Source organism: Syngnathus floridae, chromosome 3, assembly GCF_059516105.1.
Source record: "Syngnathus floridae isolate MCC-2025c chromosome 3, RoL_Sflo_1.0, whole genome shotgun sequence".
Taxonomy (NCBI): domain Eukaryota; kingdom Metazoa; phylum Chordata; class Actinopteri; order Syngnathiformes; family Syngnathidae; genus Syngnathus; species Syngnathus floridae.
In genome coordinates this window covers 12783998-12808018 of record NC_142415.1, presented here as the reverse complement: position 1 = coordinate 12808018, position 24021 = coordinate 12783998, and the positions used below count along the sequence as shown (strand labels likewise).

Here is a 24021-nt window from a genome sequence, read left to right as displayed (position 1 = left end):
CTTTGCCAAACGTCAACAATTTACATTTCAAGCCCACACAAGGTCACAGGTGTAGATAGTTAAACTGGGAAATGATTCGTTTTACACTGACAGGAAGAAAATCTGCCTGAGAAAGTGCAAATGCACATGTGCTGCAAAGACTGAACCGAGGTAATTGAACACTTCTTTGTTGTGTATTTTTTTCTTGTCTTACAAAAACATTCAAAACCGACTTGGCAATAATGCAATTGGGCTGAGCGTAACTATAATTCACAGGTTTTTGCCTCCTTTTGTTCTTATTTAAAAAAAGAAAATGCACTAAGCGACTCTACAATTTACACACGTAGTTGTTATTTTATTAACCTTTCTCTTGTCGGAATTCTTCGCCCATTTTGTTTTCTATCTAGGTTTATTTAGATTTGAGCGTGGGCCTCGAAGCTGGATGGCCGGAGAACAAAGGCCCGCAGGTTGTGTGTACGAATAACGCGCAGCTGGACATCGGTCATTTCTTTCTTCTCTTTTAACCTGCTACGCTCAAGAATGAGCCGGTTGCCTTCCTTCCTGAACTTCCTTTATGACGGCCACATGTTTTTATTGCATGTACGGTAATTGTACTTTGACTTTCATTTTGCTCGTGTCAAATCACTTCTCCCCATTGAAACAAATTGTAATGTAATTTAAACACTTCAGCCCTCCAAAATCCACCACTATTTATTTAATGTTACATGCATTTAATCCTAAAAAATAACATTGTGTTGTAAATTATGAATGAAAAAAAAAAAGGGAACTTCAAATCCTAACTGCTATGCCACTGTGCTGCCTTAATGGAAGAAGATTTATCATTAAAAATCCAGGTTGAACAAATTGTAAAATTTAGACACCGTCAAACAAGTAACTAATGCACAAAGGGAATAATCCCACCCACCAATGAACAAAAAAACATCGAATGTGATCTCAGGTGGCTGCATTGAAACAGAAATGACTCACATTTGACTGCTCTGCATCAACTCAATGAGGTCACTGAAAAGAACGTCTCGGTTCCTTTCACAAAATCCTTCTGCGTCGTAGGACACCTGGAAAGGAGCAGAGGGCCATTATGGAAGGTTAGGCTCCACTGTTTAAACCTTGAACGGGATGAAAATTGCACATGTGGGAAAATAATAGGACTAAATCGATGGATTGTATTTTATGAGATTGGGGGAAAAATGAGTTTATGCCTCACAGGTGTTCTGGTATTAAAAACAGAGCATAAATTGAGCAATATTATCCCTCCGCTGCCGTAGCCTGATAATGGAGGAATATCTGGTGATGGGAGCCCCTCAAGTTATTATGGGATGGCTCATTAAGCATGTGGCATGTGTGGCAGGCCGAGGCCACCGAACATCTGGAGGAGTACGATGACCGCCAGAGCCCAAAATGAAAGAAAATATTAAAAAATAAGTACGGCTGAGGATTAGGTGTCACGCTGTTGCGTAACAGGTGTGCTGAACCTACATAAATGGACAAAGCAGACATGCAACAGAAATGTTGGTTTAAACCCCCCAAAAAAGATGATGACATCATCACCAGAACTCTAACCACCAGAATTAGAAGATATATTTATAGGAAGCAGCAGCAAATCCCACACTGAAATAACAATTTAATAATGCTGCAAACCGCCAAAAACAAGGTGGAGTAACTTTATGGTCACAAATTTATGAAGGAGAACTGACCTTAAGCATAAAACTTTCTAACAATTCATTCTGTGACCACAATCAAAACATTTCCATCTAAAATCGTCTTTCCCCATTAAAATGTATGGAAATACCATGAATCCGTTCCAGACAGGCCATTGCCCATTATTACAAGTTCACCTCTGAATGTTCATCTAATCTGAGTTTAATTAAAACAAACTTTGCACATGTACCTAATGTGCGTGTTCATGTTTCTAGAGAGCGGACAGACCTTGCCGGCGTAGTGGTGAATAATGAAGCCTTGGTTCCAGCTGTTGAAGTGCTCGTGAGTGTTGATCTGCATGCGGAGCTTCTGCAGCATAGTCTGGTCCGCCCCCTCGCCGACCGCATGCATAGTGGCACACACGTCGTCCAGGATGCTCATAATGCCAGGAGGATTCTGGGAAGTCAAGGGGGGAAAAAAAAAACCAGTCATTCACCATTATTACATTTTCATCTTATCTTGATTATATCTTCCATCTGGTACTAGGTATTTTTTGTTGTTTGAGAAAGTTCTTCCAGTAAACGGGATTGTGCTGATTTTGTCTTACATTAAAATGTATGTATGGAAAGGACCCATTAAAAGTTATCCAGATTTGTAGTTTACAGATTTCCTTAGTGTAGATAAAAGCATAAATAAAATTGATGACAAGCAAAAAGTGAAGAAAAATGTATTTTCTTTTTTTCTGTTTTCAGTTTTAAACCGTCCATATGTGTGAATGTGACAGTGAATGATTTTCTGGTTTTGTGCCCCGGTACTGGCTGGTGGAGACAGATTTGCAATTTGGTAATGTCCCTTTATGTGTTATGGACCTACTTATTGATTCATCCCAAACATGCCAAGTAAACACAAAGAAAAAGACGGATGAATCTAAAGGGCATTCAGGGATTGATGATAAACAGCCCCTCAATAGTATAATGGATAGGATGATATGGTCATAGAGACGAGTTGTAAAAGCCATGGTATAAATGTGACAGTGTGTGGAGCAGCGTGGGGGTCCAGTGGACACACACAAGTCAACAGTGTTGCCCCGTTTGACACTCACACAAGTAGACGCTTGTGAACTTGCAGTTGAAGCACAAGGCGCTGATACGGAGCTACTGTATGCCTCCTCTCAGACACTAGCAGCTTGTTTTAAAGCTCTTAGACATCTCAGCGGGACTGATGAATCTCATTATAATCACTCTTAATCACACACTAAGCTACTAGTTGAAAGATCGCAATCCTACTTTTCACATTGCAGAAAAAGAAGCATTGACGTGTACATTTAACCTGGATGCATGTACAGTAACCATAATTGTATTTACTTTGCTCTCGATGAGGTCGCAGACGATCTTGTTATTAAAGTACTCAATAGGACTCCACTTGATGCCCTCCTGAACATACTCCTCCTATAAACACAGAAGAGAGGCAGAATATAAACCACCCATTGAGGAAGGAAATGATTAAAAAAAAATGTAAAAATGATGTTGAGGAACGTCACCTGTTCAGCCTTTAGTGTCAGCTCAATGAAAATTTGCTGCAGTTTTTCATTCACAAAGTTGATGCAGAACTGCTCAAAGCCATTTTTCTAAAACAAGGGGGAGGGACAATGCCGTGGTTAATAAAAGGCAAACATGCTAAGCGAGCTTTGTCTTCTGCTGAAGACGGATATCCTCTGAGCTCAATGGGCTTTGTTTGGGGTGGGAGCTTTAAGCAAGCTGCCTGCTATCAAGAGGAAAGGCCACATTATGTAATTCACGGCACATACAATGGAGCTTCGGCCCGAGCCTTACGTGCTACTCGTCTGCGTCTTCCTGTCTTGCTTACCTTTTTAGACCGTGCAAAGAAAGCCTTGAAACTATGGAATTTGATTCAATTCGCAGACCGTAATGTTGACGCCTTATTTGCAATCCATAGAAAAGCAACACTGATCTAATAAAAGCAACTAAACAAACACATAATCAGATTAATTGTACAGGTTAGCATCTGTTCTTTCAATCAAGAGATGGAGACCCAGAGAGGTCTTATCCTGTGTGTTTAATCTGTTTATATGTTCGACCTTAAGACCTGTTGATTTAATGCTTACTCTGTGACATCTTGTCAAACACTCACTTGGAAAATCTCAAATCCGTAAATGTCCAAAACGCCGACATTCAACTCCTGGTGATCCTTTACCATGGCTTTATTGATGGACTGAAGGAAAAGGAAAGGTAGTGAATTAGATTTTGTGAAGATTTTTGAATGCATTTAAGACAGCAAGACAGACGGATTCAACTTCATTTACAGTAGCTTCTCCTCTGAGATATTACACTGATCACAGTGACCAAACTAAGAACTCAAACAACAACCAGAAAGATAATAATTAAAAGTGCAAATAAAATCAGAAATAAATTGAAGGGTCTGAATATACATATGTATGTATGATTTTCCGCTCATTCTAATGGTGTATGAGTGCAACGAGTGACAGCTACCTCAACTAGGAAGTCAAACACCCGTGAGTGCAATGCTTTGGAGAGAGCGTCACGTGTGTAACACGCCTGCTCCACGTTCAAGGTCACGTCAATGGACTCCTTGGTGCTGCCCCATTTGCTGTCCATCTTGCGACTGGTCAGTTTCTCCTTTAGGCGGTTCTGGTCAATACCCAGCAAGAAGGCAGGGAAGGCTAGAACTGTAAGGGAAAACGAAAAGACAATTAAAAAGACATACTTGGGAAATTAGTGAAAGGAAATTAGTGAAAGGAAATTGTAAAAGGCGTAAACGTGCCCAAATTGTAGGCAGCGGTTACAATGGTGTGACTGTTCTATTCACATTCTGTGCTGCATTCACTCTTATCAAGCGAAGATAAAGTTTTAAGTCCAAACAGAAATGTATCCAGGAATGACATCAGTGTGTTCAAATTTAGCAAACAGTGGCATTTTAGTCTTACGCAATTGAAATACACGTCAGGAAAAATGACTACTGAATACAAGCTGCTTAAAAAAGGGCCAAGCGCATTTTCCCCAACTTGGCGTTAATCCTGTCCCCTGAGGGACCCTCCCTGACTTAATAACGTGACTCACTTCCCTTAAAAGGAAATGGCCCTCAAGTCTGCACATTGACTGTGTCTGGGAATGTGTCATGCCACTGCACTAGTTCTCCTTTTGGCTTGGAGCGGGTGTAAAAGTCACCTTTTGTGTTGGTGGCCATTGTACATCAGGTTGCACCATGGGAGCTTTTGGGTAAACTAAGTGGCAGCTGGCAAGAATATGGCAGACAAAAGCATTGATGGATAGACTGACAACAAGGCGACAGATAGACAGTAAGAAATGCACACATAACAGGCGAGCTAAGTACAGAAGACAGAGAAGAAGAAGACAAATGGGCAGTTAAGTGGACAGATACATGCACAACGAGTACAAAAGCAGACCAACAGACAAACAGACGAACAGACACAAAGGAGTTAGACGTAGACAGAACATTCATCAAGTTTGATCAATCACATTCCACATGCTAAATTAATCCAATTGCAGCCACTCCCAGTATTTGATGCGTAAATGGAGAGCTATTTTAGCTTACTGAGGAATGTCAGAAATGTTCCAGGACTGGTGTCACAAATGATTTATACAACTTGCCCTGGTGTCTAAGCACTTTTTCAGCCTTCTGCTGTCCACGCCTTCAAAACGGGATCTCTTGACAACCTCCTTGGAAAAGTGGCCACTTACACTCTTCGCTCTCCACAGCAGCGTAGTTGCCTGCCTCCTTGAAGCTGATGTTGCCCACATGCAGGACGCCAGCCACAATCTGAAGCACCATGGCACGGTCCTGATCCGAGATGCCGATCACCTTCATGGCATGCTAGCAACACCAAGAGCCAACAATGACGATAAACTTGAAGGCCTCTGTGGAGGCACTCACTGGGACAGAGAAGTATGCGTTCAGTAGGTGCTGCGGTACATTACCATGGTCTCCTGGAAGTCATTTTTGTCATTAATGTCGTCCACTTTGTAAGAACCAGACTGGTTGAGGTAAGTGTAGTAATCCAAACTTGTGATTCCAAGGCTGTTCTTCTGGTCTTCGCCTGCACCTTCTATCAACTGTACACATACATAATGACATAAAATGCTGTGCTGGTTCACATCCATCAGATTCGAGATACATGAGTTAAAACACATTTTCAAGGAGCCAAATGGTTCATCATTTACCATTGCACTGACAGGAAGTGAAAACAGAAGGAATTAAGGAGTTGGATTGTCATTATCACTTTTGGGAAAATGTTGGAGTGCATTTGGGAAAATTTCTGTCCATTAATCCAGATCAATAGGTATTATTCACGAAAACTAAGAGGGCCTAATGGCTCCCAATCTGTTCGCGTTCATCGTAGAAGCGTTTAAAGTGGGTCAAGTCGAGGCTCTAGCCCACTCCCCGTTTGATACATGAACGATTATGAGATTGCAGCCCAATGCTTGAGTCCATATCCCGATTTCCCCTCACAGACTGTGTTGGTGAGCCAACCATTTTCTCATTGCTGCACAGGTCACAAGTAGCCCCCACCTGATAGAATATATGGAAACTCCTCTCGCCAGGATTCCTCATGACGACACGTGACTTCTCCAGAAGGAAGTTGGAGATTTTCCCCCCGTCTGGCTCGCCGCCATTGCTGAACTGGATCTCAAAGTATTTCCCCTGATGGACCAGAGAGACATTTTGACCAGTGGAGTGGGCTCACAAACAGGAGCTGTGGGCTCTGACGTGCTCCTGTGTGTGCTTCCATATGAGCGTTTGACTGCATTTTCACTTTCTTTCACCAGACGGGCGTGTAACGTGATGTCTTTTCCAGGCGCACTCAAACTGAGAGCAGTAGCCCGACACTGAATAGACACATTATTCATCCAAAGACACGACCTCAAAAGCAGTTATTTAAGGCTGATGGAGCCAAAATGAAGAGATTCTTCCCGAAACAATACAGCAGGGATGTGGGACCTAAGGTCTGTGGGCTATATACAGAGCATTTGATCTGGCCCGCCAGGCAATTCTAAAGACAAATATATAACCCAAGAGGAACCCACACACTCATAATATAGAATAAACATGTGTTCAATTTTTGCATCATATACATTTAGTATAGACGACTCAAATGGTCCCAATAGGAAAACGGTCCCCCACCTTGCAAAACAGTTTTGTGCCAAGTAAACCGCAAGACCATTTCGTTGGAATGGTTGGTTTTCATTTTAAGAAGCTAACCATCATATATATAACTGGGGAAGTTTTTGCAAACAGAAAGCTATGGAGGTTACCAGTTGGATGAGCTAACTGCCTCTCTATGTGTACGTTTGTATGACTTTGCTTATGGTTTGAGGTATTGGGAAGTCTTACAAATCTACTGGAGTTGTTGTTCCTAACTGTCTTGGCGTTCCCAAAGGCCTCCAGCAGTGGGTTGGATTGCAGGATGATGTCTTTGACGTGCTGCAACGACACACAGGGACATGCACAATGAACGACATTTCACACTCACACACACGTACCGTAGAGTGTATTTGGTAAAGACATCACATTCTTCACACCCTCACTAGTGAGTGTGATTCTGGAACTTTCCACTCGCACACTCTTATTGTACAAACACGCACTGTCTGGAGGACATCTTTCCTTTGTGTACTCTCATCGGATTGAAATGACAGACTTCCAGTCATTTTATGCAGACTGGAATGAATTATACTACTCTGTAAAAAGATCGAGATATTAGGTTTGCTGGTGACATTTCAGGATGGAGCTAAAATGCACGACAAGATTTTCAGGTGCTTGCAGCTCAGTGGCCTAGTAGTAGAGTGTCCACCCTGAGACTGGAAGGTTGTGGGTTCAAACCATACCAAAGACTATAAAAATGGGACCCATTGCCTCCCTGCTTGGCCCTCAGCATTAAGGGTTGGAATTGGGGGGTTAGATCACCAAATGATTCCCGAGCGCGGCACCGCTGCTGCTCACTGCTCCCCTCTCCCCCAGGGGATGAATCAAAATCACATGGGGATGGGTTAAATGCAGAGGACAAATTTCACCACACCCAGATGTGTGTGTGACGATGATCATTGGGACTTTAAATGTCTGAGTGTCCACATCTACCTGTTCATTGTTTCAATATTTTTTATTCTCCAAGAAGATGCTGAAATACTGGCTACATTAATGCTGTACTTTTCTCTTAGCTAATATCATATGACATATTGTTGCTATTTTTAGATATCGCAGATTATTTATAGACTGTTTAGAGAATCGCTATATTGGTGTATGTGGAAAATGTGGATAAAACTCTGAAGGACCACGGTCAATAAAAAAGACTCTAACCTCTCATTTATTAAAATAGTTTTACTTCAAATACTTGAGTACATTGAATACCAAAAAACTACTTTTGAGACTTATATGTATTTAATGTCATATGCTTTAAGACTTTTACTCAAGTAATATTCTACTAACTGCTACTTAAGTTGTTTTCCGTTCCAATTCTCATACTTTAAGTCAAGTATCCCTTTAAGGTATTTTATATATGCTCGCCACACTACTATTATGTCAGACTACTCGCTGAGCTGCTGCAGCTATCGCTATCACGCCCGGCCGACAAGCATTGGAAACGCGAGCCACTTTGGGTTTTACTGTTCCAGGATTTCGTGGTGAACTGAATTGAACTGTACTGTTTGGCTTCATGGAAACCAGGACAACTGATCAGTCATGAAGTTCTGAGTAAAAAATAAAAATGTTTTCCGATTTATTTCTGTGTGGGGGGGTCCGCACTGAAGTGAATGCAAAATATGTAATTCAACTGCAGTTGCATTGCAGGCATTTCCTTGTCACATTTAGATCTTTATCAAGCTAAGAAACAAGACGTGCTTATTTCAGACGATGACAGATAGCTGGAGAGAGAAACTGGTATGTCGAAGCGAGGCACTTTGATTTCCTGCACCACAAATCGACCATTAATTGTGGATTCAAGTACAAAAAAGGATTGTGAAAATATTTTTGACATGATTGAAGAAGGTCTCACCTGCACCCTTGGTCCACCTCCCGACACTCTGGAGATGTATCCCATTATGTATTTGGCCGCCACAGTCTTGCCGGCTCCACTCTCGCCACTGAAAGAGACAAAATGCAACATGTATTGTCTTATTATCTTTAACTTAGACACCAAATAATATGAGGAAAAGTTATGTTGTTCAGAGACAAATTGTGCTTTCTCCTGTTATCTTTAACTAATACACTGAATAATATGATGAAAAGTTGTGCAGTTCACACAGTTATTGTTTTACCAATTTAACTTGTGCATGTCCTCTTTTTCAGCGTAATTGTTTTCCCAGTTCTGGATTCTTTGTGGTTTTGGGCATTTAGTTCCTGTTTTGTGCTAGAGAACATTCACAGTCATAAATTGTTAGTCTACTTTAATGATGGGAAGTTGCAAAATATAAATATATTATTATTTTATCATTGGTTGCCTTTTGTTTTCGCAACATCAATTTTGCTGCATCTGAACAGTAGATAAAGGCTTTTTTTAATTTGTATTTTAGTCACACTTCTGTTTAGTACTTTTTTACAGTTGTGTAAAAAAGGTGAGTCTCTGAAAAGAACGTAAGTCTATGTACACACGACGCTGCATGTCCTGTGGAACAGCAACTTGATGTCTTTCCTGGACAAAGCGAGTATATTTTGAAGATGCTGACAGTGTTGTTGATATATATTCACCTATAGCGACCGGAAGTTGGTGATAAAAATCTGACTGACCTAGTATATGCACGACAGGAATCTGGCCAGCTAAGAGAATAGCTATGAAATTTGTTTGTTCTCTCAAATGTTACTGTGTTCATAAACTAAATAAATATTATTGGTGACGGCATGTAAATCCTGTTGGGACACACTTGCCTTCATCCCTATTCCCACACCCTACACTCTACTTTCCCTTCTTGACTTTTGGGTCATACTTATTTGGACGCATGCGGTTTGGCAGCGAAAGGCTGTGGAGTCTTGTTTTTATATGTTTTTTTTTCTCCATCGCCTTAAAGTAGAGTTGCCTTGCTAAATGCTGTGTTAGAAACAGCTGCAGCCTGTTAGCGGCGGCCAGAGGAAGTCATGGGAGCCACTTGTCTATTAACCCTCCCCCACAGTCCGGCACCTCAGCTCTGATGGGGCCTCCGAGTCCTCACTGTACAGTAGAAGTCATCACACTTCTGCACGCGAGTGTACATTTTGGGCCTCCCTATTAAAATGTGTTGTTTATTTCGGGTATATCGGTGCGCGTAGAATGCAATGTGGCATTATGTGCACTTTCTCACGCCCCATCACTGCTTATATTGGTCATTTTCCAAGTAAATAATGAAAATTAGAAACACTTGCCAATGCTGACCACACTGCCTGGCCAGCAGTTGGCGGCAGCCTTTGTTTGCCTCATCATGACACCACTTCCAGTATTTGTTTGCTGATTTGGTCAATCGCATCATCCAACTGGGTGCCTTTATGTTGTGAAAGCGAGTGACTGAGCAAGTGCTCGCTGGGCAAACACAACAGGCTTAAAGTGCTGAAGCAGGATCCATTCATCATGAGGTAAGCACTATAGGAACCGCGGCGCTCAGGCGACTGCACCATAGGATAAAAGGCCCCATCATGACACATCACTCCTCTCAGCACAACTCGCTCCAGAAACAACACAGTGCTGCATAAAGTGGCCTAGAAAACAGCTTTTGATTCAAAGAAGGAGTCAAAAATCACAGAGGTACACTTTCTGTTGTTTGTCAAGTGATGTCGATTTTATCTATACAGTGCCAAATCACATCAGAAATTATCTCAAGGTACTTTACGCTTCAAAAACCACCGTCTACGAAGAACTAACCAACACATGAGCCAGCACCTCACAACAGAGGCCAAAAAAAGACTAAGCAAGACGCCCAAAACAGAACCCACAATGCCATCTGTCTCTCTCTGGTTTTAACAGAGACCTAGAGAAGAGCAATCGAGGGCAAATTGAGAGCGAAAAGAGGAGTTGTGTGACCAAGGGAGCGATGGGAGAACTATGGAAAGAACTTTACTATCAAAAGTAGACAATTTCAATCACAAATGCACACAAACGGCATAAACTTTACCCCCAATGTGGGCCTCATTGCAAGGGTTTAACACATTTAAGTTCTTACAGCATATTGAGCAATGGATACTGCAAAAATATATTGGATGGTTGTTGGGTTTCATCGGCTTCGTCCAAATGGAGATCTGCTTTTGCGTTTAAACTAATAATAGTTCCACAATGAAAGCAACGACGACGGTGCCATCATAGCCTATTTCCTTTCAACTGAGCCCATGTCAACTAGAATAAACAATGACTTATTTGGAAAAAAGGCGTCTTTTCCCGTAAGTCGCCTCCAATAATGACGGTGGAGGAACCTGTTAGGTTCGTTCTTCCGCACTCCTAATCTATAATCATATTCACCTTTAGACTGCTTTCCAGTTAGAATAGATCAGCTCAGATTTCCCATCCTGAATATGAGTGAGCATTCGGAGCAAACACTTCATATCTTCTTGCCATATTTTTTTTTCTTTTTACCTAATGATGACACACTGGTTTTCTCGGTCGATCATCATGTTTCGGTACATGTTGTCTGCCAGAGCGTAGATGTGAGGCGGGTTCTCATACTGGGCCTTATGGGAAGGAAACAAATCACAAGGAGAGAACATTTCAAAAGATTTGTTCAGACATTTCGTTGACTATCAATTTACCAAAAAATGATTTCCCTATGTTGTCAGCCATATATCCGCTACTATCCAAAAGATAATTCAAAACATGCATTGCACTGTTGCTTCCGCTTTCTATTCTTGAATTCCACATGCAATGGCTATAAAAAAATCTACATACGCTTCCTTGTTCAAATGCAATGTTTTTGTGACGTACAAAATAAAATGAGGACGATAATCCCACCATTGTTGTGACACATACATGTCCAACCCAATTTGATGAAAAAAAAAAAAAATGAGTGAGAACAATAAAACGAACAACTGAGTAATGTGATAGCATAAGTCGGGTTTTACATTAGCAGTGATCCGGGGCCACTAGCATCATTGAATTTTTCTCAACGCTGTGCACAAGTATGTACTGGCACTAAACAGTACAGATAAGCATTGCATCCTTTGTTTTTCCCGTAGTTACTATTTGCGAGTCACTATAAATACAATCTCTTATTTTTAAAAGCAACCGGTACATTTCTCTGCACAATATTGACTATTTATTACAGTATCCGGGACTTTAAAGTGTGCAGCTGGCCGAACACACAGTTCTATGACGGCACTGCCAAGCTTTCCCAGTGATCAGGGCCAGTTCCTGACAGGCAACATCTGCCCCCGCCAGCTGGAACGCTCGCACTGAATCCAACCCAGTTCTTTTCAGCAACTTTGTTCAGCAGACGGTAACATCTTAAACGCTGCGCAAACAGCAGTGACACAGCCTGAGACGATGCATTCGGGTTCAATTCAGCTACTCACCGCGCCTTGATAGATCTCCACTTCTTTTTCCCCGAAATAAGGCATCTGCTTGAAGGGGTTGATGGAGATCAGCACAGGACCAATGTATGTCTGACAAGGATGTTGGTTAAGGGTCATACAAAGCAGTGTAATCTAAAGAAAAAGCAAAAGCTAAGCACACTGGGATTGGCGGACATTACATTGAAACCAAAATGCTGTTGGTGATAAATAAAAGTGCTATTGTAGGTGGCCTAGAATGAGCAGGCAAGTAGGCTGCACAGTTTGCTGACCAACATCTAGATTTAAAAAGAATTTCAGGCCTGAAGCTGCCAGTAAAGTTCACAACCCCGAGAACTGCCATAAAAGTGCTTCTTCTGAAAGAACTTTTTTTCAAAGGGCTTCGTCGTTCTTCATTCATGAGTTGGTCATTCACTGAATTGTGCGTGTACTTGGATTACAAAAACACTAAACCCTGAGAGCTGTGTAAAATCACAACTTCTCATGCAATTGCAATGTAAATGACTCAACATATATTTGGGGCGGGGGACTTTTTTGGTGGTTATTTTTAAGGAATCCGCCTGACATCAGCAAAAAAACACATTGGATGTTTTGTCAGTTTGCACCCCAGTGAAATCTTCTTTCTTTGAGCAAGTGAGTCAAACATCTGGCAGTGGTAGCAGGCTGACCTGTGCCCCCTCAACCGCAGGAGGGGCGGGCGTTAGCTTCCGACAACGAGGTTACTCACTGTCGCGGATGACGCACTATCGGGCTATTCTGGGAAAAGCGGAGGTGAAGTGAAGCTCGCAATTCCTCGCCGAGGTGCGAGGCGCCACTGTAAGGTGAGGATACAAAGATGTAGTCATCCATGTATCTTTTCTTCAGGTTGTCCACTATGGCGTCCTCGTTGATCTTGCTGAGCAGCACCATGTCATCCACTCCGCTCAGTTTGATATTATGGCTCTGCCAGTGGTACCCGAACTGACCCCGACCCCCCTAAAATAAAACACAGAAGGAAAAAATAGTTAGATGGGCCAGACAGTCAGGGAATTTGACTTTTTAGTAGACCTAAAATGAGATGAGTAAATAAGGTAACCAAATTGGAATCCAATTGGAATGAGCCACAATTGCTTGACATGATACAGTAGAGTCCAACCACAATAATATACAATTATGTATCTCATAAAAAAAAGAATACTTTATAAATGCAGAAAGAATGTGCATTTAAGCTTGAAAAGAAGATTTTTTTCAATTTATTAATTGTATCATGATTTTCTGTTCAATCTTGCACCCCACTTAACATTTTCTTGAGTGGAATTAAAATAATAAATAAATCACCTATATTAACAGACAGATATATGCAGTCTATAAAACAGTAAAGAAATATTTGATCAGTAAATACCTTAAAATAAATTAATTAAAAAAATCAAATGACAAAAATGTTATAAAAAAAAAAAAACTGGAATAGGCTCTATCTAGCACACGCAGTATAAAAGATGGATAGATAAAATATAAAAAAGAAGTGTGGGTTTGAGGCATGTGGCATCTCCCCAAAAGAGACACACACACACGCACACACACACGCCATGAGGTAATCTGACAAAACAAACAAGAACACTTATTCTAAATCTGCACATTGTGTGATTGTTGCAATGTGTTTCTTTTTGGATCCGACTTCTCTCCACATCCGAACATGCAACTCTTGTTTTTTTGCATATGCTGACTGTGAGATCATCCATCATGCACTATGAGTCAGTGTTGTGTCACTCAGTGTGTGGCTACTGTGGAAGAAGGTCACATCACAGAGTGTGGCCTGGAACGGAGAATGACTCTGCGAGTATCCACTATTTAACCTTTGACTTCCTCCCAAGAGCAAAGTAGGAAAGCATGGTGAGGGGAGTCTCCTTCATAATATCAAAAAGTACTAAAAGAAAAGAAACAATCCACAGTCACTGTCTGAAATAAATCCATAGCCTGTATAAAAATCTCGTGGAAAGTCAGACAGACACTCATTAACTTGTTATAGAGAGAACTGGTGTGTTTTTAACATCTTCCAGGGTGAATTTAGATTTTACAAGAGGAAAATCAACCACTTTACACACTGTGCGATGAAAGAAAATGTTCACAGCTTTTGCAGACTAACCCAGGTACTTTCCCTCTCTGGTACAACAACCAATTACTGCCTAATTAATCCTTCAGATCACACCCATTAACATGTTCAACTGCTTTTTATAGGTGGGGCCAGGTAAATGCACATGTTTTTCTTTCTGCAATAACATACCAATGTCACATCAGTAGGAATGGAAACATATGTCATAGGTGTTAAGTTCACGGGGACTGTGCTTTTTAAAGTTGGGCCAGTGAGTGTTTGGTTAGAAGTGGGAGAGAACTATGCAAAAATGGTGTTGATTACAGACTCAAAGGAGCAAAAGGTGCAATTTGTCTGGGAGTTTTGACAAACATGCTTCTTTTACTATTCAACTTTTGCACTCAAGAGGTCACAGCAGAAGAGTACTTTAGTCCTTTTGTTGAAAAAATACTTATTTTATATTGAGCTACTTGTATTTTTAACTATGGCTATCTATAAGCATGTGGGTGATTTATTTTTGGTTTGTTGGGCTGCGGTTCATTCGCAACCCAAGTAAAGAACAGTAAGACAGGAATTCATAAACGGACAAAAAAAAAAAAAAAAAAAGGATTGGCAACTTTGAGCCACCCTGTCAATGTCATGTCATTTCAGCTGATAAGAACGTCACTTAGAAACATACAAGAGACTGTTTGCGTCAGCATTTGCAAGATTTGAAGCGCTGTGGAATAAAACCAGCAAGTCAACCACAACACTTAAATGAAAATGGCAGTTTCTCCAACCTAATTACTTGTTGTAGAAAGGGTTAGGCGCATTCATAAAATACAGGTAGAAAAGTACTCTATGCACAGCATTGAAGAGAAAGCAGAACTGTTTTTGAATAATGAAACAGATGAAACTGATAAATGGGAGCAGATCTACCATTTCAAAGTTCAATACTTTATTGTGCTAGTTTACCTCATTTATGAATTTATTACGGCTTAATCTGGACTTTGTTATTTGCCAGAAGAAAATCATTCTATTTTTAGTGTTGGCGTTGTCAACTACGCACGCATTTTCATTAGTCATGACAAGGCTTGGTCTCGTTCCCTTGAGAATAACGGGGCGTCACTACATTGGACTCACCCCACCCACCTGTTCTAAACACCCAATCACAATTTTGAGCGATTTAAAAGATCTCAAGTGATGTACCTAGCACACAAAAGACAACAGTAACTTCCGATTGTGTACAACCTCGTACCACACAATGTGCTGCATCGCTTTAAAATATGCTGAGCATTTTACATAAGCATGTTTTGGCTCCATAGACAAAGCCAAGACCCACAAATGTCTCATATCACTAATTGACTGCAGAGTGTATGGGAAAACCATCCAGTGGAAGGGGAAAAAAAAACATCTCTCAAGTGTGCCACAATTAACCTGTCTGGAATGAAAAAGTGCAGATTCATGATGAGTGAACTAATAAGTCGTGCACGTAGGAGGAGCATGTCAAATGTTGGGAGAATAGCTTCGTGTGTTTTGACTCGAGCTGGTTTAATGAGGCAAGACGACTGAGAAAATAGTCTTGCATCAACAGTCACAGGCAGGGAGGAGCTGGCCCGGGAAAACAGGGCGGCACGCACAAATACAGACATACACACCAAGATGCCTGGGAGGTGCCTTGATTGAGGCTGCGGAGGGTTAAAGGTCATAGCGCTAAAGTGTGATAGTGGTTGAGAAGAATCCCACTTTCCAACCAATGTTTCAAACTTGTTTTATGGTCAATATACTTTGACACCATGGAATGTGAACTTCTGTGTGTATTATGGCTTGAGTTTGTTTACAAATAAACCTGAAGCAAGACAGTGTTTCATAAGACAAACCCAAACCAAAGAACGGGGATTCCCCCCCACACCCACCGACATAGAAAAGGCATTCCAGCATCCGTCCTGATCCATAAGTCTAGGCTTTCCCTTCCATGCAAATACCATCACCATATATGGAGAACGCAGAGCAGAAGCTGGCTCAGCAAACAGGAAATGGCTGGCTTTGATTCAGTATCACAAGCGGCACTTTTCCCCTCATTTCTTCCTTCTGTGCTTTTCCACCACACAAGCTGACACACAGTCCAGCCTATGTTACCACCGTGAGCATGAGAAACACAAGCCCGCCCTCCTAAAATTAGAAACAAGTCAGGCCGATAATCATTTTGTAGTGGCAATCTGGAAATATTGCCCTACTTGTACTTGAAAACAACAGAATGTATGGCAGTGCTTTACAGATTGTGATTTTACCTTCCACAAAAGAAATAAAATTGAGCCAGGTGGCGTGAATTGAAAAAAATTAAATTTTCCTGAAGGCCAAGCGTCATGTGGAGCAAAGTGAAACAAAACGGATATTAATTGATGGGGAATAATTTCCATATATTTAATTAGGTACTTCAAGATTTCTTCTTAATGTGAGCCAAAATTTCCTACAGTGAGCTGTGAGAGCGTTTGATAAGCCCAAATGTGTTAATATTACCGTTGCCACCATGTTTGACCTGATTATTTTTAAACCAAACTGTTCTTGTACCTGCACTCAATTTATTTTTTATTTACAGTGTTTTAAAGGTCGACTAAACATGAATGTGTTGCCAGATTTCCAAGAACATTTTTAAAAAGAAGCAGCTCTCTAATTAGAATACACTGAACTAGGTCAGAAGATATCAAACATACAGGGGAAATGCTTTGCTAACATTTTGTAGACTCCTTTTGGGGGGGGAAATTAGTCTGTCGCCAATATTTTGCTAGCAGCAGGGATACCGAGATTAAATCCACATTGTCAGATTATTTCCTTGCTGGTTATTGGCAATAAAGCTAGTGATGATAGAGCCAAGGATTAAGACTCAGATAAGCTCATTTTGTAAACATATGTCACAAATTAAGGCACTTTTATCTTAGTTGAATCTGGTCTATGAATGTCTTCAAAATATTTACATTGCCTCATTGTTTTGTATGGCCCAAAGTATATATTTAAAATCATATATTGTAAATTTGATCATGTACATATGCTGTAATAAAATATACATCAAAGAAAGAGGAATCAAAAAACACATGATGTAGTGGATGTGACTTGTTATGCTGCCGCACTATTTTTCTTATGTGTACATGCCAACCATGGTGGCGTGCTTTTAATTTGAATGACGAATGGAAATCAACAGAGACATGAATTTTGCTTGTAATTCCATACCCAGCAATCCATCACGGGGAATACGATGGACAAAGCGATGTCACTGAGAAGAACAGAGACTGCCATTAAAAATGCTTCCTTACTACTGTATAAATACTTTGCCACACTTAACAATTCCTAAATAATAGTTATGGTACCTATAATGTAGAAAACCATCCCACATCTATGTCGACATTGTAATATTGTACTTTGTTACAGGTCAAAAAGATTAAGTTGCACATTTTAGTCTAAACCACAACTGCAAACAGCAGCCATAACCCATAAATATTGTTACCATAATAAAAAACTGAGCATTACCAGCTTTCTAAGTGTGATGTTAGTCACAACTCATTGTGACTAATGTGACTGTGCCTAACGGTGCAGAGAGGCCATATTACTCAGAATTTTGACCTTCGCCAAAGATCTCAACTTCACACGAGAGCTCGATCAAAAGAGTAGACACTAGTAATTTGTTACTTTTGCTGGATGGCGGTAACGTGAGCTGACCAATTGTGAAGTCACATAATGCTGTGCCTACAGGGAAGGGTGTGTGTATGGAGAACACCGTCTTGCCAAAGAAAAGATCCCAAACACATCATGAACTAAAATTACACAGCGTTTCAGTTACGTCCAGGCAATGTTTATCCTCAGGGCTTATTTGAAACATCTCAAACAGAATTGGTATTTCGAGAAAAAAAAAAAAAAACAACAGAAAGATATATAATCTCTGAGATGATTGGGGTTCGGGTAGGAACTCTGGTGGAAATCAAAGACAGGAACACGTCACACCAAATACAGGAAAGTATACGTATTCTTTTAGAGCAGCATCAGCGGTGGTTGAACATAAACAAACCATCTACAGTCATGACCAATCTCTGTGTGTCACCAGAACTTCCAACTCAGGTTTCAATCAATTATCCTGAGGCACTTTCTACTGAACACTTGCAAAGAAACAATTGCACACTCGCTTTTAAAACCTGAGCTACAATGGTATTCATTTCACACATGCTAAAGAATCCTGTATATATTCCCATTTCTATTCCTTGTTTTTCATGGTCAAATGTATTTTGAAGGTTTCAGTGTTTTTTGAAGATTTTTGCGGGGGTTCAAAATCCATTTCAATAGGCGTAAATTATATTTTTGATATTTGTTGGCTGAGCCAGTCTGTATCCCCCCGAATAGTGGCAGACTCCATATATCCAGATTTAAAAGACCATTTTGTGTTCTTCGTCACTGATCCGTACGGTTCGATGAAAACGGGCTTTAATGGCAGCTCCAGTATCAGATAACAGACTGTTAATGGAGAAACACATTAGATGGGTTGCAATTCAAACGATCTTCCATATGGGAAGGAGAGGTCAGTTTCAGTCAACGACACACGTTTTTCGTGAGAAGGAAATCAAACAGCCCTGTTCATTACGGTTAATGCTCTTTGCTGCAAGTCTTAGCTAAAAATACACCTCTCCTCTCATTAAACGGAGCTGAACAATGGCATTAGTGTCTCCAAACACAGTATCACCCTGTGACATGGTGTGGGGAACATGTACGCAATAATGAATGGCACTTTAAAGAGCTTTGAGTGAACACAGTTCAGTCACTGAGAGCAAAGCACAACATCTGAGGGAAATTGTTCTTTATACAGTACACATTGTGCCGAGGTAGTATTTTTACTATCTATCATCCCTTCCTAAAATAACATGCAACCTACGTTTGTTTAAAGCTGTTCATTTTTAGATGTTGCTTTAATTCCTCATTCCTACCATTCCAGTTTCACACCACAAATGGGCAAACAATCTCTTCCTGGTTGTGTGGATGCAGTGTGTGTCATGGTGTGTTAATTTCCTTTCCTATTTTGAAGCTGATTTTGAATGTCGCCTCACATCAGGACGCATCTAGCTGTTCAAGAACCATATCCATTCAACCATGTTTTTTTTTTCCTGATAAAATTAACTGATTCGCTGAAATAGTACTGTACAGAAGTATTTTATTATACATGGACAGGAAGCGGTGTCCTAAAATAAGTGACTGTGTAACAATGTTCCAGAGGAACAAAGGACCTGACAAGCCTTTAAATACTTTGACTTGGTTATTGTTCCCTTTTAGACTGTCTACATTTGTGTGAGTTTTTGCCACATGATCCAGAAATGTGGTGTCACACCACACTGATATTAGTAGGCACTTACAGAGATCAATTCGATTAATTTCAGTTAATTAACCAGAAAATAAAACATAGAAAAGCTGAATTCATATCTATGCGTTGACCTCAACTCTGAAAATTAATGAACTGAGGCCGTTCACAGTGTAACAGTGTTCACATTATTTTCTGATAACCCTAACAGCAGTTCATCAGATTGAAGATAAATTCTAAAGGTGATAAACTAACACAAAAAGGCGAACTCCAAGTAAAAATGGTTGAAAATGACCGGAGCACAAATCTTTGACCTTGTTGACAGCCCGCAAAGGCAATGAGAGAGTGTCATGCAAATAAGTGCGGCGGCTCTTAAAGACAGCTTGCTGTAGTTGTTGCGGCGTGATCAACTGAAAAGTTTTGGCTGAGATGCAACAGCAACATTGGACCTTACAGTGACAGTCTAATAATATTATTGTTGTATTAGATCACAGCCAAGTAAAAGGCTTCAGGCTTTACGTTGGAAAGCGTCAGCTATTAACAGATGAGCTACTGAGGTTAATGCCTTCATGCTTTTTCAAAAGCGATGTTGATGTTCAGTAGCGTCATGCGGATGCCAAGCAAAATTCTTGTCTCTTATCATACTAACTAAATACTTAAACTGAATAGTCCAGGTCACATGAAGAAACACACATGGAATCAGATAGCCTCAGATACAAGTCAGCTTTCGATCACATCTAGAAAACAAACATATCCTGATATCCTCGTCATTGCTGAACAACGATAAATTAAATCGATCGATGACATGCACAGGCACATGGAAACAACCCACCAATGCTAAATTGAAGCACAAGCAAAAATTCTGAGCCGATTTCTGGCATACGCAACGACACTCGTTGCGAATAAAGAGCGAGGTTCAATTCTTTCCATCCCCAACTGCAGTTCAGTCAAACAAACTTTCTCTGACTTTGCGAGATCGCCTGCTCTAGCAGTTCTGTGTTTTCATGATAATGTCATAAAATATTACTGCTGTGTAATAATTATCCAGCCGGGATGAAGTCCAAAATGTCAACACTGTGCATCTGCATCATTAGCTCATGCAGCTAACTTTTCTCATTAGTCACTGTGAAATGCAGCAAGATGAGGTTACAACATACAAGTCAAGGATTCACATTACTTGAAGGTCTGGCTGCCAGTCAGTCGGAAAACAAGGCCGAGGCCTAAACACAGAGTCGCACGATCACAAAGATAGTACACACGAGGAGAAAAGTGCTGGGTACATACTAACTGACCTCTGCGAGGGTTAAATCTGAGTCAGGAAGATTTTCAGGGACACCAAAATCTCCCATAAAATGCGGTTAACAAATTTGTATTTGATATGAAGCAATTGTTGTTTTAAGTCTAGTGCTTAGAAGTACATTAAAATATACTACAAAAATTACCCCTTCCTTTTTTTATAGGGCTGTGGAATTAATCAAATTTTAAATCATACTTTCAATTTAGACTTTTCTCAATCTTAAAAATATTATAATGGAAGAAAAACGATTAATGTGCTGATGGGCGAAGTGTGTGTGCAAGTTCCCAAAGTTGCGAAAGTAGAAAGGAATGTTCTCAAATTCTAAGTTTCGAGTTCGTCAAAAACATTTATATTCAAAATATTTGCCGTATGGATGTGGTGGGTGTCACTCTTGGGTACCCAAATGACCAATTACACAATTTCCACTTTGAATTGGTATTATCAATGTGGAAACAAAATATAAAAAGATGGCTCCTGTCACTCCTTCCGTCTATGCTCAGATATTAATAAATGTCAACCTGGTGAATAAATGAGCTGAGCTTTCATTTTGCATTCTGTCATGTTAAATTCAACAGTCACTTGCCTAAAAGCAGCCTTTCAAAGTACATTTTGGCCTGTGTGTTTAAATAAAATCAAGACAACATTTGTTTTGATTTAAGTTGGCATTACGCTGTGAAATTGCATCAAGCTTTCATGTGTCATAAAGTCACTGAAAACATCAAAGACTCTCAAATGGGCAGTTCTTATGACAGGGGGGCAGCAATTTCAAAGACACAAGCAAAATATGCAAATATGATTGTGAAAAAAAAAAAGAATATATATGACCAAAATGACTCAATTCATTAAATAACTTATGCACAATAAAACAATGAAAATTTATTTTGTTTTGCAGTACCATTAAGCATTATACACACCTAAATTAGCAGAGCTGTTTGTGGAACATGCAAATATCATGTATATCCAATGGAAAAAAAATAAGGTGTAAAATGAAAGAGACATTTTAAAAGACTTGGCCACTTGTAATAAGATTTTATTCGGTTACACTCTTACAAGGACAACTGAGAAACTGATATTGAGATTCACCCTTAATTTATTTAGTTACTGAACATGGCCGTGAGTGTGCCGCGGTGATCACAAGCCACATCAGTTCTGCGAAAAGACGGACGGACGTGTGGAACCGCTCGAGAGGAGTGTGCTGAACCACAGCAACAACAAGCCTAACGAGTTCCCCAGGTGAAAATGGGTGTCCGTCCTGTTTCAAGAGAGAGGGAGCTGGAATTCCAGAGCAAATCTCAACACCAGCGACGGGTCAGAGAACGACGCGCCAGCTTTGAATGCGACTAAGAGTGAGCGGGGGCTCAGTCTGGGAAAAAGTGAAAATAATGCAAACCATCTGCTGTTATACCGAAGTGCTCGAGCGAGAACTACCGAGCGATGCTATTCACTTAGGGTGGCAGTCTAAATATTTACTGCCGGTTTGAATCACATGGCATATTCTCTCGGGCCTTAAGAACAGCTAAATATGGATGAACCTAACAAGGTTTTCCTATGAGTTTAATCCCTTCGTTCCTATTTTTCATATCGGTGCAGTGCACGTTGGACCAAGAGCCATACATTTAAATGAATTAAATAGTTTGTTTTCCACAGACTCTGCAGACTTAGTGTTACATATCCTTTATTCTTTGTCTTACAAGTCACTCAAGTTTATAAACTGCTACCGTCCTTTACTGAACACATCAAAGATGAAACTCCAGATGAAACAAATGATCCAGAGTAATAAAAGGCCATCTTCTTCCTGGAATTGTCATTCTCTTGGCAGATAAAGCCCGTTGGTCACCTTCATTGAAGATTATTTAACAACATTCAAAAGTTCTTTTTTGTTTCTTTTTTTTTTTCCCCCAGTGAACATCAGGCCACCACATTTTGACATTCAACCTGATGGTTGAAGGAGCTATTGCCAAAACACAGCGCTGAGTGAGGCCACATAACCTCTAGGTGTGTCTGTTGCAGGGATGCCATTCAGTAACCAGGAAAAACCTGTCTCCATGCAATGAACCAACACACACAGACGCTGAGCCTGACACATGCCACCTGATTCTTGTCGCATGAATAACCGGTTTGTGACAAAACCACGTCTTTCATGTGTCAAACATTGGATGCACAAGATTCATTGCACTTGTTTTATAAAACTGAAAGGAAAACAATACAGCTTTAAATTTTAACTATATTTTGAACTAGTGCACTTCATCTTGAGTTTTAATACATCAGACAGTATTGCATTGCATTTATGGGGGGAAATATGATATATACATCTCCGAACTGAGAAAACGGAGCATTATCATAAAACAGGTGTACCTAATGAAGTGGCCGGTCAGTGCAAACATTCCGGGCCCAACATCCCATGTGAATGTCCCATAATAAACAAATACAAAAATAGTGCCGGCTTCATGTTAAAAATTTGGAAATTGCGACTTTTTCAAGCAGTCAAAATAATGTTTTATGTAAAAGAAAGAAAAAGAAAAAGAGGTCGTTAAAAATCACTCACCATCTTCAAAGCAACTGTGTTCTCCTTCCCCGGCGGTCCAATGCTGTGTATGTTTAGAAAGAGTCAACTTTGTAGCTGCACGGCCAAAATCCAAAACAGACGGCAGATATTTCCGATAGTGTCCGTCTGTCCGACACGCGTGGATGCGGCCACTTCAGCTGTGTCCTCCTTCCATCGTGAGCACTGACGTCGTCTGATCCCTTTGACAGCAACAGGCGGACTAGTTCGAACTCTGATCAGCAGGGAGCGAGCAGTGCCTGAAACAAAAACACAGGAAACGGAGCCACGACGGTCCAATCAAATGGTGTCGAGCTTGAATGCTCGTTAAATATTCATGAAGTTAAATTGCGCATGTGCAACTTTGAGACATAAACTAATATTAAAAAGTACCGTACTTTAAATATCCTACGCACAAAATTCACAGAAGAATATTATACTTCCTCATTCGCATAAATGTCGCTTATTAGTTTTTGTATTTAATTTTTATTTTTTTTATGTTTAGTTTTTAATTTGTTTATGAGAGTTTGGAAGTTATTATGAACTCTTTGATATGACATGAACCGTTTTGTAAATTTGTGCGCTCCCCAGCCACTCCACATGGCCGTCATACATCTCAGATATTAAAATATATTTAAAAATAGATTAAAATA

The 24021-nt window shown here is 40.3% G+C and overlaps 1 protein-coding gene and 1 long non-coding RNA gene across 3 annotated transcripts in view; one reads left to right on the top strand and one right to left on the bottom strand.

Annotated features, from left to right (window-relative positions):
- The window catches only part of myo1ea (myosin IEa), a 32581-nt gene extending 8965 nt beyond the window's left edge, over nt 1-23616 (bottom strand). For both annotated transcript variants that reach the window (XM_088370329.1, XM_088370330.1), the window contains exons 1-15: nt 23372-23616; nt 12979-13122; nt 12151-12240; nt 11219-11313; nt 8681-8768; nt 7027-7116; nt 6205-6336; nt 5613-5747; nt 5376-5508; nt 4146-4342; nt 3787-3867; nt 3176-3262; nt 3000-3083; nt 1924-2091; nt 967-1052 (exon numbers count right to left, since the gene is read on the bottom strand). In XM_088370329.1, the coding sequence (XP_088226455.1) occupies nt 967-1052; nt 1924-2091; nt 3000-3083; nt 3176-3262; nt 3787-3867; nt 4146-4342; nt 5376-5508; nt 5613-5747; nt 6205-6336; nt 7027-7116; nt 8681-8768; nt 11219-11313; nt 12151-12240; nt 12979-13122; nt 23372-23374 (1613 nt within the window). In that variant the 5' untranslated portion in view covers nt 23375-23616. The remainder of the gene's footprint in view (nt 1-966; nt 1053-1923; nt 2092-2999; nt 3084-3175; nt 3263-3786; nt 3868-4145; nt 4343-5375; nt 5509-5612; nt 5748-6204; nt 6337-7026; nt 7117-8680; nt 8769-11218; nt 11314-12150; nt 12241-12978; nt 13123-23371) is intronic.
- On the top strand, nt 37-2350 carry LOC148400592 (uncharacterized). The gene is made up of 3 exons (XR_015857399.1): nt 37-150; nt 387-579; nt 1911-2350. It is a non-coding gene; the product is annotated as an uncharacterized LOC148400592 (long non-coding RNA).
- Nucleotides 23617-24021: the final 405 nt, after the last annotated feature.